This window comes from Callospermophilus lateralis, chromosome 13 (genome assembly GCF_048772815.1).
Source record: "Callospermophilus lateralis isolate mCalLat2 chromosome 13, mCalLat2.hap1, whole genome shotgun sequence".
Lineage (NCBI taxonomy): Eukaryota > Metazoa > Chordata > Mammalia > Rodentia > Sciuridae > Callospermophilus > Callospermophilus lateralis.
This window is the reverse complement of record NC_135317.1, coordinates 22,684,364-22,696,740: the sequence shown is the minus strand read 5'-3', so window position 1 is coordinate 22,696,740 and position 12,377 is coordinate 22,684,364. Positions and strand designations below refer to the sequence as shown.

At 36.2% G+C, this 12,377-nt stretch overlaps 1 protein-coding gene across 1 annotated transcript in view; it reads right to left on the bottom strand.

Annotated features, from left to right (window-relative positions):
• Nucleotides 1-506: 506 nt before the first annotated feature.
• LOC143637838 (thyroid receptor-interacting protein 11-like) overlaps nt 507-12,377 on the bottom strand; it is a 43,933-nt gene continuing 32,062 nt past the window's right edge. Inside the window, exons 5-7 of the mRNA XM_077105121.1 lie at nt 3,303-3,968; nt 2,310-2,507; nt 507-1,298 (exon numbers count right to left, since the gene is read on the bottom strand). Coding sequence (XP_076961236.1) covers nt 507-1,298; nt 2,310-2,507; nt 3,303-3,968 — 1,656 coding nt within the window. The remainder of the gene's footprint in view (nt 1,299-2,309; nt 2,508-3,302; nt 3,969-12,377) is intronic.

The window sequence follows — 12,377 nt, the reverse complement described above, 5'->3', positions numbered from 1 at the left end:
AAATGGATAGGGGTCATAGAATTGGGATTCAAAGCATCTTAGAATTTATCCACTAAGCTTCATGTTTAGGTCCTCCCCGTTGGAATTTTCCCTTGGCAGTTGTACAATGTTATCTTGGATAAAATAAATATTCTCAACTTTTTGCAACATTATATTTGGTTTTCATGTACTCTAAATCTGAGACCTCCTTCTTATGGGTTGGATTGTTCTTGTTTCCTGTAATTACATGTATCATTTTTATCTTAATGCCATTAAATTTAAGAAATATTATTCTTTTTTTAAAAAAAGAGGTTGGAACTAATGGTTCAAGAATGCTGCTCTGTACAGTTGCTCACAAAATTACATCAGAATTGATGACTGGTGATGATTAACTGCTACATTGGAACAAAATTCTATAAACAAAAAGTGCTACAAAAAACAAAACAAATTTTTAAAAAAGTACTATGGCAAAAAATCACAACAACAAGAACTCAAAAAATAAAATAAAATGCCTAGTACCTATACACTTACATACACCCGCTTTTTTGCTTTCTCTTACTGACACCACCATGATCTTTATGCAACAACTGCTCCATTTTGTCCTTTGGAATGTCCAGAATGCTCCCCATCAACTGCAATACTTCAAGACGTTTGCCTTTTGGTGCCTTGAAATGACCGATCAAAAGGTTTCTCATGAGGACCTTGTCTAGTTTTCCTTCTGTGCTGTTGACCAAAGTGGACAATTTCTGTTGTGCATGGTCCAACATTTCTTTTCGGAGCTCGTTTTGTTTTTTCAGTTCTTCCATCTCTTCTTCCTTGAGATGTAAGTCTTCTCTCAGTTTGGAAGCAGAATCCAACATAGCATTTGCTTCATGCAAACGTCCCTGCAATGATGATACTTCTCCTTCTAGCTTTTCGGCCTTGTTCTTCCATTCAGCTACCAACTGTTTTTCTTTGGCTAGTTCAGCAGAATGCATAGCTTTCTCTTCTTCTTGGGAGTGCTCTAGGTTACTTGATGACAGGGCACACTGCCTTACTCGTTCCTGGCAGAGCGAAAGCTGCAGTGCATTCTCATCCCTCTGTTGAGAGACCAGACTCAACTGTTCCTGCAGGGACTCTATCTGCACACTGGCTTGATGACTTGCCTTAGAAGATGTAGCTAGCTTCTCCTCCAAGAGTGTGACTTTCTGTCTCAGTTGAATCTCTTTGTCTTCCGCAGCCAATATTTCCTGGGCGTAAGACTCTTCTGATTCCAAGAGCTGGCTGCGTAGCCTTTCTAGCTCCCGGTTTAGGCGTAATTCTTGGTCCTGTAAGTGTTGAACCTCTTTTGTTCTTAGGATTTTTACTTTGGTCTCTTGAAAAATATCAGAATTCAATGTTTGAGCATCTCCTCTTTCTCCAGGCAACTGGGCTTTTATTTTTTCAATAGTTGTCTGCAAGTTCTTAATCTCCTCCTCTTTGTCTAAAAGTAACTGGCTTTGCGCAGCATTCATCTGCTCATATTGGTACTTCAATTCATCCATTTCCTCCTTCTGCTCCTGTAAAGACTGAAGTAGTTGCATTTTACGCTGGTTTTGATTTTCAATTATATTCAGATGGTCTTTAATTTCATCTTCCAGATGATTTTTGACTATATTCAGTTGAGATACCTCCAATTCTAGTTCTGTGATAGCATCAAGAGCTTTAGGCTCAGCCACTGGTACAGCTTGATTTTGCTGTTCCCTAAGTGTTTCCAGTTCGAATTGCAGATAGTTGTTTTCTGCTTTCATGTAGGTAAGATTTCTGTCCTTTCTTTCAATGACTTGCCTTAAAGTTTCATTTTCTCTTAAGGCCTGAGAACACTTATCTAAATCCTTTTGTAGTTCTGAATTTTTTTCTTCGAGTTTTTCAATAAAAACTTCTTTCTCATTTAGGACTTGTTTCAATTGCTCCTCGTCTTCTATATAAGATGCCAAAATTTCCTCCATTTCTTTTTCATCAGCAGTCATTTGCTCAATATTCTTTTTGAGTCCTGCTATTTCAAAGTCCTTCTCTTGATTGAGTTGCACTACACACTCATGTTTCAGCTGTAAGGCAGAGGTATTCAAATGATGTGCATTGGAGAGTTCCTGAATAGTCTGCCTGTGATTATTTGCTTCTTCCAACAGTCTTTTTTCTGCCTGGTGAAGTTTGGCTTCTATCTCTTCTTTGTCTCTTTTTAGAGTCTCCATGATAGTGTCTTTTTCTTGAGAGATTTGATTGTTAGCAGCAATAGATTCTTCCAACTTACGCCTTACATCTTCACGTGCTAAAATCAACATTTCATTTTCTGTTTTGAGATCAATAGCAACTTTCTTTAAATTTTCATTGAGCTGTTCTACTTCAGAAAGATTTTGCCTTAAGTTGCCAATTTCTGCTTCCCGTTCTTTAAGCATGTCATCCTTACAATGACTGTTAGAGTCTTCATTCAGAGAACTTCGGTACTTACTGTTAAATCCAGACAGCTCATCTTCAATTTGTCTAATGGGATCCTTAAGCCCAAGGTTTTCCTGCTGGATGTTTAAACTATTTTTTTGTGACTGATTTAGCTGATCTACTAAATCTTGTACTTTACCTTCAAGCTTCTGCTTGGTTAAATGCAAATCACTGAGGCTCTGTGCATTCCCAGTCAACTTCTCCTTCTGCACATGCAACTCTTGGGATATGTTCATTTGATCATCCTCAAGTTGATGAACTCTCTTTTTTTCATCATCTAGTTCTTGTTCCAACTTCTTGATGACAAGGTCTCCTTCATTTTGTTGTTTGGATAGCTCATCTTTTATCAAAATCATGTGCTTTGTAGCTTCCTGATTCGGATGATCCAGTTCTTCTAACTCAGCTATCAGCATTTTCTCTTCATTGATAGTCTCATTCAGTTCTTCCTCCTTTGCCTTCAAGTGAACTTGTAAGTCTAGTAATCGTACATTCAAATTCATGTCTGTTGAAGCTCTGTTTTTCATGACTTGATGGTCACAGCTCAATTTTGACAGTGACATCTGAAGTTCCTCTTTTTCTTGACTCAATGATGACTTTTCTTTTTCTAAAGCTTCAACATGCATTTTAAGTTTCAGATTGTCTTCAGCAAGACGGTTATCCTGGTTTAAGCCATTTAGTCTCATGATTTCCTTCTCAGCATCAGCCAGGGCTTGTTTTAGCCTGAACACTTCTTCCACTGCTGAACTCTGAGGAAGGATTTTTCCCTTTTCTGCCACAGTAGAACTCTGCTCCAAAACTGACATTTCATGCTGATGATCATCTATGTCTGGACTTTGGTTTGGTTGAAGAGTCTTGATAGCATTTTGTACTTTGCAGATTTCACTTGTGTCAGAATGATATTTTCCCTGAGCCTCAGCAATCTGCCTCGAGTGACCAACTTCAGGTTCATATCTTGCAACTTTAATTGACAATCTGCTTGTTTCTTGTCGTGATAAAATTATGTCACTAAAATCCATGTCATCATCACGGAAGGCGGAAAAATGACTACTGATCCCGGAACCGAATGGAGCCAGAGCAGTTGTTGTTGGTACGCCACCAGCTCCTGAAGGTACCCATTGAGCAGCTGCCTGTAGTTGAAACACTTGATTTTGCAGTACAATCTGTCTTGCTTTAAGATGGCGGCTGATCTCTACCTCTTTCTGTTGCAGTTGATATTGGTAACTTACAGACTGATGGTTTATTTGCAGCTCTGATGCTTCATGCTTTTCTTCCAGATCAGTACAATACTTTTTCAGTCTTTCATTCTCACATCTTAGTGTGGAATCAGTAGTTTCCATTTCCTCTTCCCAGCAATGATGTAATGCTGCTTCTGGGTCTCCTAAGTCATCCAGAAGTATTTCCCTGGTGAAGCTGGAGATATGGCCAGTGAGGGAAGCCAAGCTGCTCCCCACCTGACCCAAGAAGTGGCCCAAGCCTGAGACCAGGCCTCCAAACCAGGACGACATCGCCGCCACTTCAGTGATCCATCGGACCAGCTCCAAACACCGCGTCCATCACCGTCCACTTCTCTGCCCCAAACGTCCTCCAGCGTTGCTAGGGTCAATTATGACCCAAGCGCTCAGAATTCCTCACAGCGCGAGGTTCCTGGGGCTCCACCAATACCAACCATCCCTCCCTGCCTCTAAACTCAGAAGCCAGTCCTGGGCTTTGACCGGGGGCTGGCAGCCAGTAGCACACTCACCCCCTGCAGGGCCTCTGCTTCTTCCCTGCACTTGCCTGTCAGCTATTGGCTCACAGGATTGGGCAGGGTTGGCTGGGAGGAGCTAGAGATACAGGAAAGTGTCCTAGTTTGAGTCCAAAGGCACTCCCACGAAGAATCAATGTTGTAGTTGAAATCCAAAGGTAGTTCACGGGACAGTTCCCTCTTGTCTGGGAGAGGTGGATTTTTTGTTGCTTTCAGTTGCATTCAGTTGACAAGGTGAGGTCTCGCTCCATTACAGAACGCAATCTATTTAATTAAAAGTCCCCGATTCAAAAGTAAATCTCACCCCAAAACACCAGAGTAATTACCAGAGTAATATTTGGCCAAATATGTGAGCATCATAGCTCAGATGGTTAATTTTATTTAACATATAAAATTAACCATCACAAAGTCTTAATCATTCTCAGAATTCAGATTATAATATGGATTAAATGTCACTAAAGAACCATCTTTACCCTTTCCAAAAATAATTTTTTGCTCTTAATCTATAAATGTTTGAGTTCATTTTAACATTATATGGTCCTTGTAAGTTCTGATTGAAGTTCATTTAAGTGCTCAAAAATTCCACTTCAATTGCACTTAAGAAACTTTGTTTTTGAGCCAAAAGGTTGATGTTCACTTAACCTATTGTTGTTTATCAATGCCAAATATAATCCAGGTTTGAACAGTGCAGAGTGAAATAAAAAGTTGAGAAATTTTCTACTATGCAGGAACAATCCTAAATTTAAATCCCATACCTAAAGTTAAGGATCAGAAGGAGTTCAGATAAGGCCCTGCTTTCCAAGGTGTTTAAATTCCAACAAGTTAATGAAGAGGCAGTTTTGTAGAGTTGGGGACAAAGCAAAGAGATGAAGCACATGGGATGTAACAGGCATACCAATTGGGACCAAAGCAATTTTGGAGCTAAACTGACAGAATGCATTTATAAAACCTCTCTCACTTGCAAGAGTTGAAGAGTAAATGAGAACATAGTGTGTAGTTCTCACCTGATGGCTGGTGCAGAGAAAGTGGCCAACAAATAGAGCCTGCTGCCATTTTGTTCATATTTGCTTTTTGTTTTGTTTAGGATCATTTTCCTTATTACCCTTTAGAAGGGGTTTGGGTTTGCTCCCATTACTCACTTCCCAGAGCCCATATTCAGGAGACTCTTTTCCTTGAGCTCTTCTTTCTATATGTGTATTCAGGGAGCAAATACTCAAGGTGGCAGAAATAAAATTTTAAGAAGGAAGAATTTTAGGAAAATTAATGGTTAAATAGATTCTAAGGATTATATTAATCACCTCATAATGTCTCTTGCCTTCAAGATAGAGCAAGTAGACATAATTCCTCAGATTGCTATCAGAAACTAGTGACTGCATTTGTGTCTTGTGCTAGAAAAGGAAATCTTCTTTGTCTTTCTTATTCATCTCCAAATCTGAGAGAGAAATCAGGCCTGTATTAGTCAATCTTTCTTCATAAAAGACTAATATGAAAATTTAAGCCCCTTTCAGCATCTGCTGAAGTTGAGAATCCACGCTATATCCCAGCTGTGTCTACTGTTGAAGAAGCCATCAACAATACCAAGTATCCTTTTCTCCCTTTTGACCATTCCTCCTGTGTGTGCGTGTGTGTGTGGGGGGTTGTGTTTGGGTGTCGGTGTGTGTGTGTGCGTTTTAGAAGGCACTACATAAAAAAAAATAAAGATGTTGTGTCCAATAAAGGCTAAATAATAAATATTTTTTTAAAAAAGAATTTAAAATGTCCATAAATGTTATACAAACTGTGAAATTAGATGCTTTCGCATCTAGGGACTTTTATAACTAGGACAAAGAATTAAATGTAGTTCTGCTGTGTGTAAAATGATCAAAATAAATCACCAATATCATAAAGAAAGTTAAGTCTTGCCTATGTGGAAGCGATTGTTAAAGTCATGAGGATGGAGGATTTCACTGAGAAAAGAAGGCACATGGAGGAAAAGGAAGCTTCAGTTTTTCAATTGCTTATTATGTTTCAGCATTGGTTTGTTCTTTCCTAGACAGTATTTTATTTATTTAGTATAAAAATTTGGGGGGAATATCTAGTAGAAGAACTGGAAGAAAAAAAAAGAGGAGAAGGATTTGAAGAAGAAAGAACATGAGAGGAGAAATGGATAAAGAAAAATCATGATATTGTTTGTGATTAAGGCAAAAGGAAAGAGGATGGGGGCAAAGGTTGGTGTACGTGGTCAGATGCTGCATGAGGGGCACATTGAGGATGAAACCTGAGGAAGTTGGTTATTGATGATCTTTGTGGTTCATGGGGAGTGAAAGTGGGATTTCAAGGTAGTCAGGATGAGCTGCTCCAAGGTTCAAGTCAGCATTCAACAAAGATAGTGCCTTTTCCTTCATATCCCCTTCACGCTACAGAACAAGACCTACTTCCCCTCATACTTTATCTCTTGTAACTTTCTCCTTGTGGTCTTCTGTCTCATTTCCTTCCATGTTTCTCTCTCTGAAAAAGAGGACCCTTGGATCCTGGATCCTCATTAAGCACATATTTATAAAATCCATTCATATACTGAATGCTGAAAAGGGAACAATGAAGTATTTTCCTTTCTAGTAGTTCTGAATATTTTCTTTATGTCAGAGACTCTTCCCTTTTATATATGTATAAATTGGTGATTTTGAAAAAAAAATATGTCATTTAAATTGAATCTGTGAAAAATCACTAGTTCAAGACAAGTGTTAATTCTTACCTTGAGAGTTTTTGTTGATGTACATTAAGGTAGTCAGTAATTGATATATGGTTGGGTTATCTCCTGTTTTGCATTGATTTCATGGGTTTATCATGGAACTTTTTCTTAGGCAGATATACTTTATACTGATGCATTACATTTTCTTTGATTTTTCATTCCTAATATTTATAATCTAGTGGGTGCTAGGTTTTTATATCATTTCTTTCTTGCTTCTATTGCCAAACTGCTTATTAAAATACAGGCTAAAAAAATAATGTTATAATAAGAGTGGAATGAGTCTATTGTTTTTCTGAAAATCTTTCTAAGTTGTTCTCTTGGTTTCTGTTTCAATTTACAGCTACAGAAACTAAACAAACAACACCCCTCTAGGGAAGACAGGGATGTAACACACACAATGCTTATGGCCCTGTGAGACAGATTTAAATTATTAGACAGGTGAAGAAAGGTCTTAAAGGGAAAGGTTGATTTTTTCCCATTTCTGTCTTGCACAGTAAGACAATGACAGCTCTTTGTGTGATTTTATAGTGTACAAATGTTCCAGTAGACTAGTCACCGATTTAATCAATCATCCAGATGTTTAATCAAACATTCAGATATTTTTGTCAACTCTATGTGAAATAATTTAATGCCCCAAAGTGACTTGTTATTATATTGTATAGAAGAATTGAACTATGGAAAGTATTGATTAGAACCCTTCCATACAACCTTAACAAAGAAATAGAAACTAACACACACCCATCAATTCTTATGGTCATGCTTATTTACAGTGATAATTTGAACTCAACAAAATTTGTTTTGTTCACAGAATCTAAGGCTTTAGTATAAGGTGATATTTTGAATATTTCTTCAGTTGTATAAATTGGAAAAATAATGTGAATTAGTAATTATATTTTATGTCTGTCTAACTGTAAATTAAGTTCAAAGCATGAAATGTCACTTTAATTTTTATAAAACAAATTACTTGTAAAACTTGTAAAAATATTAATAGTATTTCTTAGGTCAACAAATGTTTCATACAATACAGGTAGTAGTGCAAAGAATATGGAGGTCTTAGAAACAAACCATCTAGTTTTGAATCTCAACTAAGTTATTATACATAACTTGATCTTGGGTAGATTTCTTGACTTTCCTAATCTGAAGTTAATTCATCTGTAGAGCTCAGTGTCATTGTAAAAATTAACTATAGTGAATATAAAATGCCTGGCACTTTATAGCTTGTAGCTCTTATGCTTTTTCTAAGTTCTCACAATAGGTACAGTGCTTTAAAATCATGTGTTCTATTTATCTGGAAAATAAGCCTCATAGTGTTCCTTTGCTCTCCTAAAGTATACATAGAATGTGCAACTCTATAGGGCCAATATTATTACCTTACTCCAAAAGTATACTTTTAACACCGACAAGGTTCTTGGTACTATCTCAGCAAAGGAATTCGTGAGGAACAAACAGACATAATTTCTGTCCAATTAGAAAACTAATTTAGAAGAAAGAATAAATATGTGAATAACTAGATGAATAAGTACATATTATAAAATACACTCTACTCAAAATGTACAATTACTGCAAGGAAGCAGAACTGAAATGCCTGCTTTGCAATAGATAGTCCAAGAAGAGTCTGAGTCAATGAAATATCATCTGTTTCTTGAAGCATAAGTATGCTTAACACGTACATTAGAAATTATATTATAATTAGAAATTATATTTTATGTCTGTCTTACTGTAAATCAAGTTCAAAGCAAGAAATGTCACTTTAATATCCGTAAAACAAATTACTTGTAAAACTTGTAAAAATATTAATAGTATTTCTTAGATCAACAGATGTTGCATACAATACAGATAGTAGTGCAAAGAAAAGGGAGGTCTTAGAAATAAAACGTCTAGTTTTGAATCTTGACTAAGTTATTATTCATAACTTGATCTTGGGTAGATTTCTTGACTTCCCTAATCTGGAGTTAATTCATCTGTAGAGCTCAGTGTCATTGTAAAAATTAACTATAGTGAATATAAAATGCCTGGCACTTTATAGCTTGTAGCTCTTATGCTTTTTCTAAGTTCTCACAATAGGAACAGTGCTTTAAAATCATGTGTTCTATTTATCTGGAAAATAAGCCTCATAGTGTTCCTTTGCTCTCCTAAAGTATACATAGAATGTGCAACTATATACGGCCAATATTATTACCTCACTCCAAAAGTATACTTTTAACAGTGACAAGGTTCTTGGTACTATCTCAGCAAAGGAATTCATGAGGAACAAACAGACATAAGTTCTGTCCAATTAGAAAACTAATTTAGAAGAAAGAATAAATAAGTGAATAACTAGATGAATAAGTACATATTTTAAAATATACTCTACTCAAAATGTACAATTATTGCAAGAAAGCAGAACTGAAATGCTTGCTTTGCAATAGATTATCCAAAAAGAGTCTGAGTAAATGAAATATCATCTGTTTCTTGCAGCATTAAGTATGCTTAGCAGGTAAATTATGAAGAAATTTACAGTTCTAGGCAAAGAAAACTGATGTGTGAACTGTTTCAGGAAAGAGTTTTTTTCTGCATTGACAAACTGAAACAAGACGGGTAGATTGGAACATCAGAATAAGGGGAGGCAGATCTGAGATCCCAGTGGAGGCTGGGGGAGTGGAAAAGACAAGGCATCAAAGGCATTTAGAGTAGCTTAGGTTTAATGTTTTTTTTTTTTTTTCTGGTATATAGGATTGAACCTAGGGCCATTAAACACTGAGTCACATTCGCAACCCTTTTTTAACTTTTTCTTTTGAGACAGGGTCTTTCTAACTTGTATAAAGACTCACAAAATCGCTGAGGCTTTCTTTGAACTCCTGATGATCCTGTCTCTAAATAAAATACCAAACAGTGAGATCCTGTCTCTAAATAAAATACCAAACAGGGCTGGGGATGTGGGTCCAGAGTTCCTGATTCAATCCCTAATAGCCACTCCCCCCCCCCAAAAAAAAAGACATCTGCTCTCTTATCTATTATGTAAATGCTTAGTATAGTGACATAAATGTTATCTGTTGTTGTTTAAACAGTATAAAGGATACATAAATTTTGGCTTCTATCTCAGAGCTGAGAGTGTTAATCTGTAATCCAAATAGAAAGGTGGACAAAAGACAGGTGAAGGGTAACTTGCAGTTGGTGGCCCAGGTGGCTCCACAGATAGGTGAATTGGATCATGAGGTCAAACCTCATCAGTGGATCAATCCACTGATGGGTTTATAATTTGACAGGATTATTGGGAGTTGGTAAAAACTGTAGGCAGTAGGGCATACATTTGTTACCAACTCCCAATGGGAGGGTAGGTCATTGGAGTTGATTCCCTAGAAGGGGACATCTCATTCCTCAGATCTTTCTTTCCCTCACTGGTGTTTGTTTTTTTTTTTTTTTTTTTTTTTTTTATCTCTATGAGATAAGCAGCTCTGTTTTGAAGCCAGGCTCCCTGGCTTGTTGATGTTCATTTTCTCCTGGTGTCTTTAAATATTCTTTCCCTTATACACATCTATATACAAATTTCACCTTATAAGATTTCCAATCCTAGCAAATTAGAAGTCATCCTAATAATCTCGTGTTAATTTAATCCTCTCTTTAAAATGTTCTCTCCAAATACAGATACCTTCAGAGGCACTGGGGATTAGAACCCCAACATATTAATTTGGGGCAGGGACACTCTTCAGCATATCCCAGAAGAATTTTTCTGATTATCAAATCTCAAATGGGAAAGAAAAAAAAAAGTACTCTAAAGGTAACTGATAAAACCGTTATGTGCAATGTGTGGGGCTGGTTAGTTATTAAGTAACAAAGACATGCAAATACATACATAGAGTACACAATAGATACAACCATTTTCATTAGCCAAAAGCACATCGCCTTATTTAGAGAAAGTGATAGAGCAAATGAACAAAATGTCCTGAGTAACTTTTATGTATAGAACATTGCTTTCAACTACTATCTCTCCGTCTTTCTCTTGCTTTCTCTTTTCTAGTCATGAATTTGAATTATCAAGAAAATATTTAAAATAGTTCAGAGAGTTAACCCTTCTGAACCACAGAGATCATTTCTTTTTTTTTTTAAATTTTTAAGGAAACATTAAGCATTTTACAATTTTGTCTCTGTCTACTCTATTTTAAGTCTCTTAAGAGCATCAAATATATTTTATGTGTCATGGACTCCAAGAGTCTTACACAGTGCTAGCTTAGTAAAGACACATGAGTGCTAGTAAATATTGGTTGGATAAAATGATGAATAATTTCAGATAAGTTAAGTGAGTCATTCAGGAGAATTATCAGGAGATTTCAAAACACAATTTTGATTGCTTTCAGGTGAGCATTTGATTCCCCTACACTGTTTACTTACATTGAATTTTTGAGTCAGTAGTTTTCTTTGTGTTATGAACTAAAAGTGAAAAGGAGAATAAAGAGAAGTCACTTGAACAATTAATCCTATATAAAGACAAGTGCTTAGTCATCTTTTCTTACTTTCCGACTCTAATTCTTATGATATTATTATTATTATTATTATTATTATTATTATTATTATTATTATTACTGGTGCTGGGCATTGAACCCAGGGCCTTGTGCATGATAGGCAAGCACTGTACCAGCTGAGCTATATCCCCAGCCACTTTCTGATTATTATAACCATATTCATTACATGATATTCTTCTATACAGATTTACCCAGAAAAAAAAAAATTATAATCCTTTCCATTGTATTCTACTACAACTATAATCTTACCTATTATTTTAAAATTTGAAAAATGTTATGTAATTGTCTGTTTCACTTTGTTTGAGAAATTTATATTATTTGTATCTTTGGCAATTTGAAAGTGATTCTTAAATTTTACTCATAATCATTAACTATAGAATGGTATATATGCATTGTAATTTTATTCTATACACTTCCTAGGGTATCTTGCTAAAGGGTCCTCTGTAGGAAAACTAACATTTAATTTAAAAATGCTCTTACTACTTGAAGAAATCACTTGGTGCTTGGCAATAGCACTCGGTACCTATGAATATAGTTAAAATAAGAAGACATATAGTTTTTTTGAAGACGATATAAAGATGACTATAACGATCTGAAAAGATGTTGGAAATCATTAGCATTAGGGAGATGCAATCTGAGACCATCTTGAGGCATCATCACACTTCACAGGTTAAACAAAGAAAACCAAAGTGGTAATACCAGATACAGATGATACAGGACGCAGAGAAACTGGATCTCTCATACCTTGCTGGTGAATACTGAGAATGGTACAGCCACTCTGAAAACAGGTCACTAGTTTCTTAAACAAGTAAACCTACCCTTATCACAGGGCCCAGCTCTGACTCTGGTGGATGTTTATTCCAATAAAAAGGAATGAAATGTTCACCCATGCAGCAACTCAAGTGAATCCCAAGGATATCATGCTGCATGGAAAAAGGCCAATCTCAAAAAGTCATATAGTGCATGATTCCAT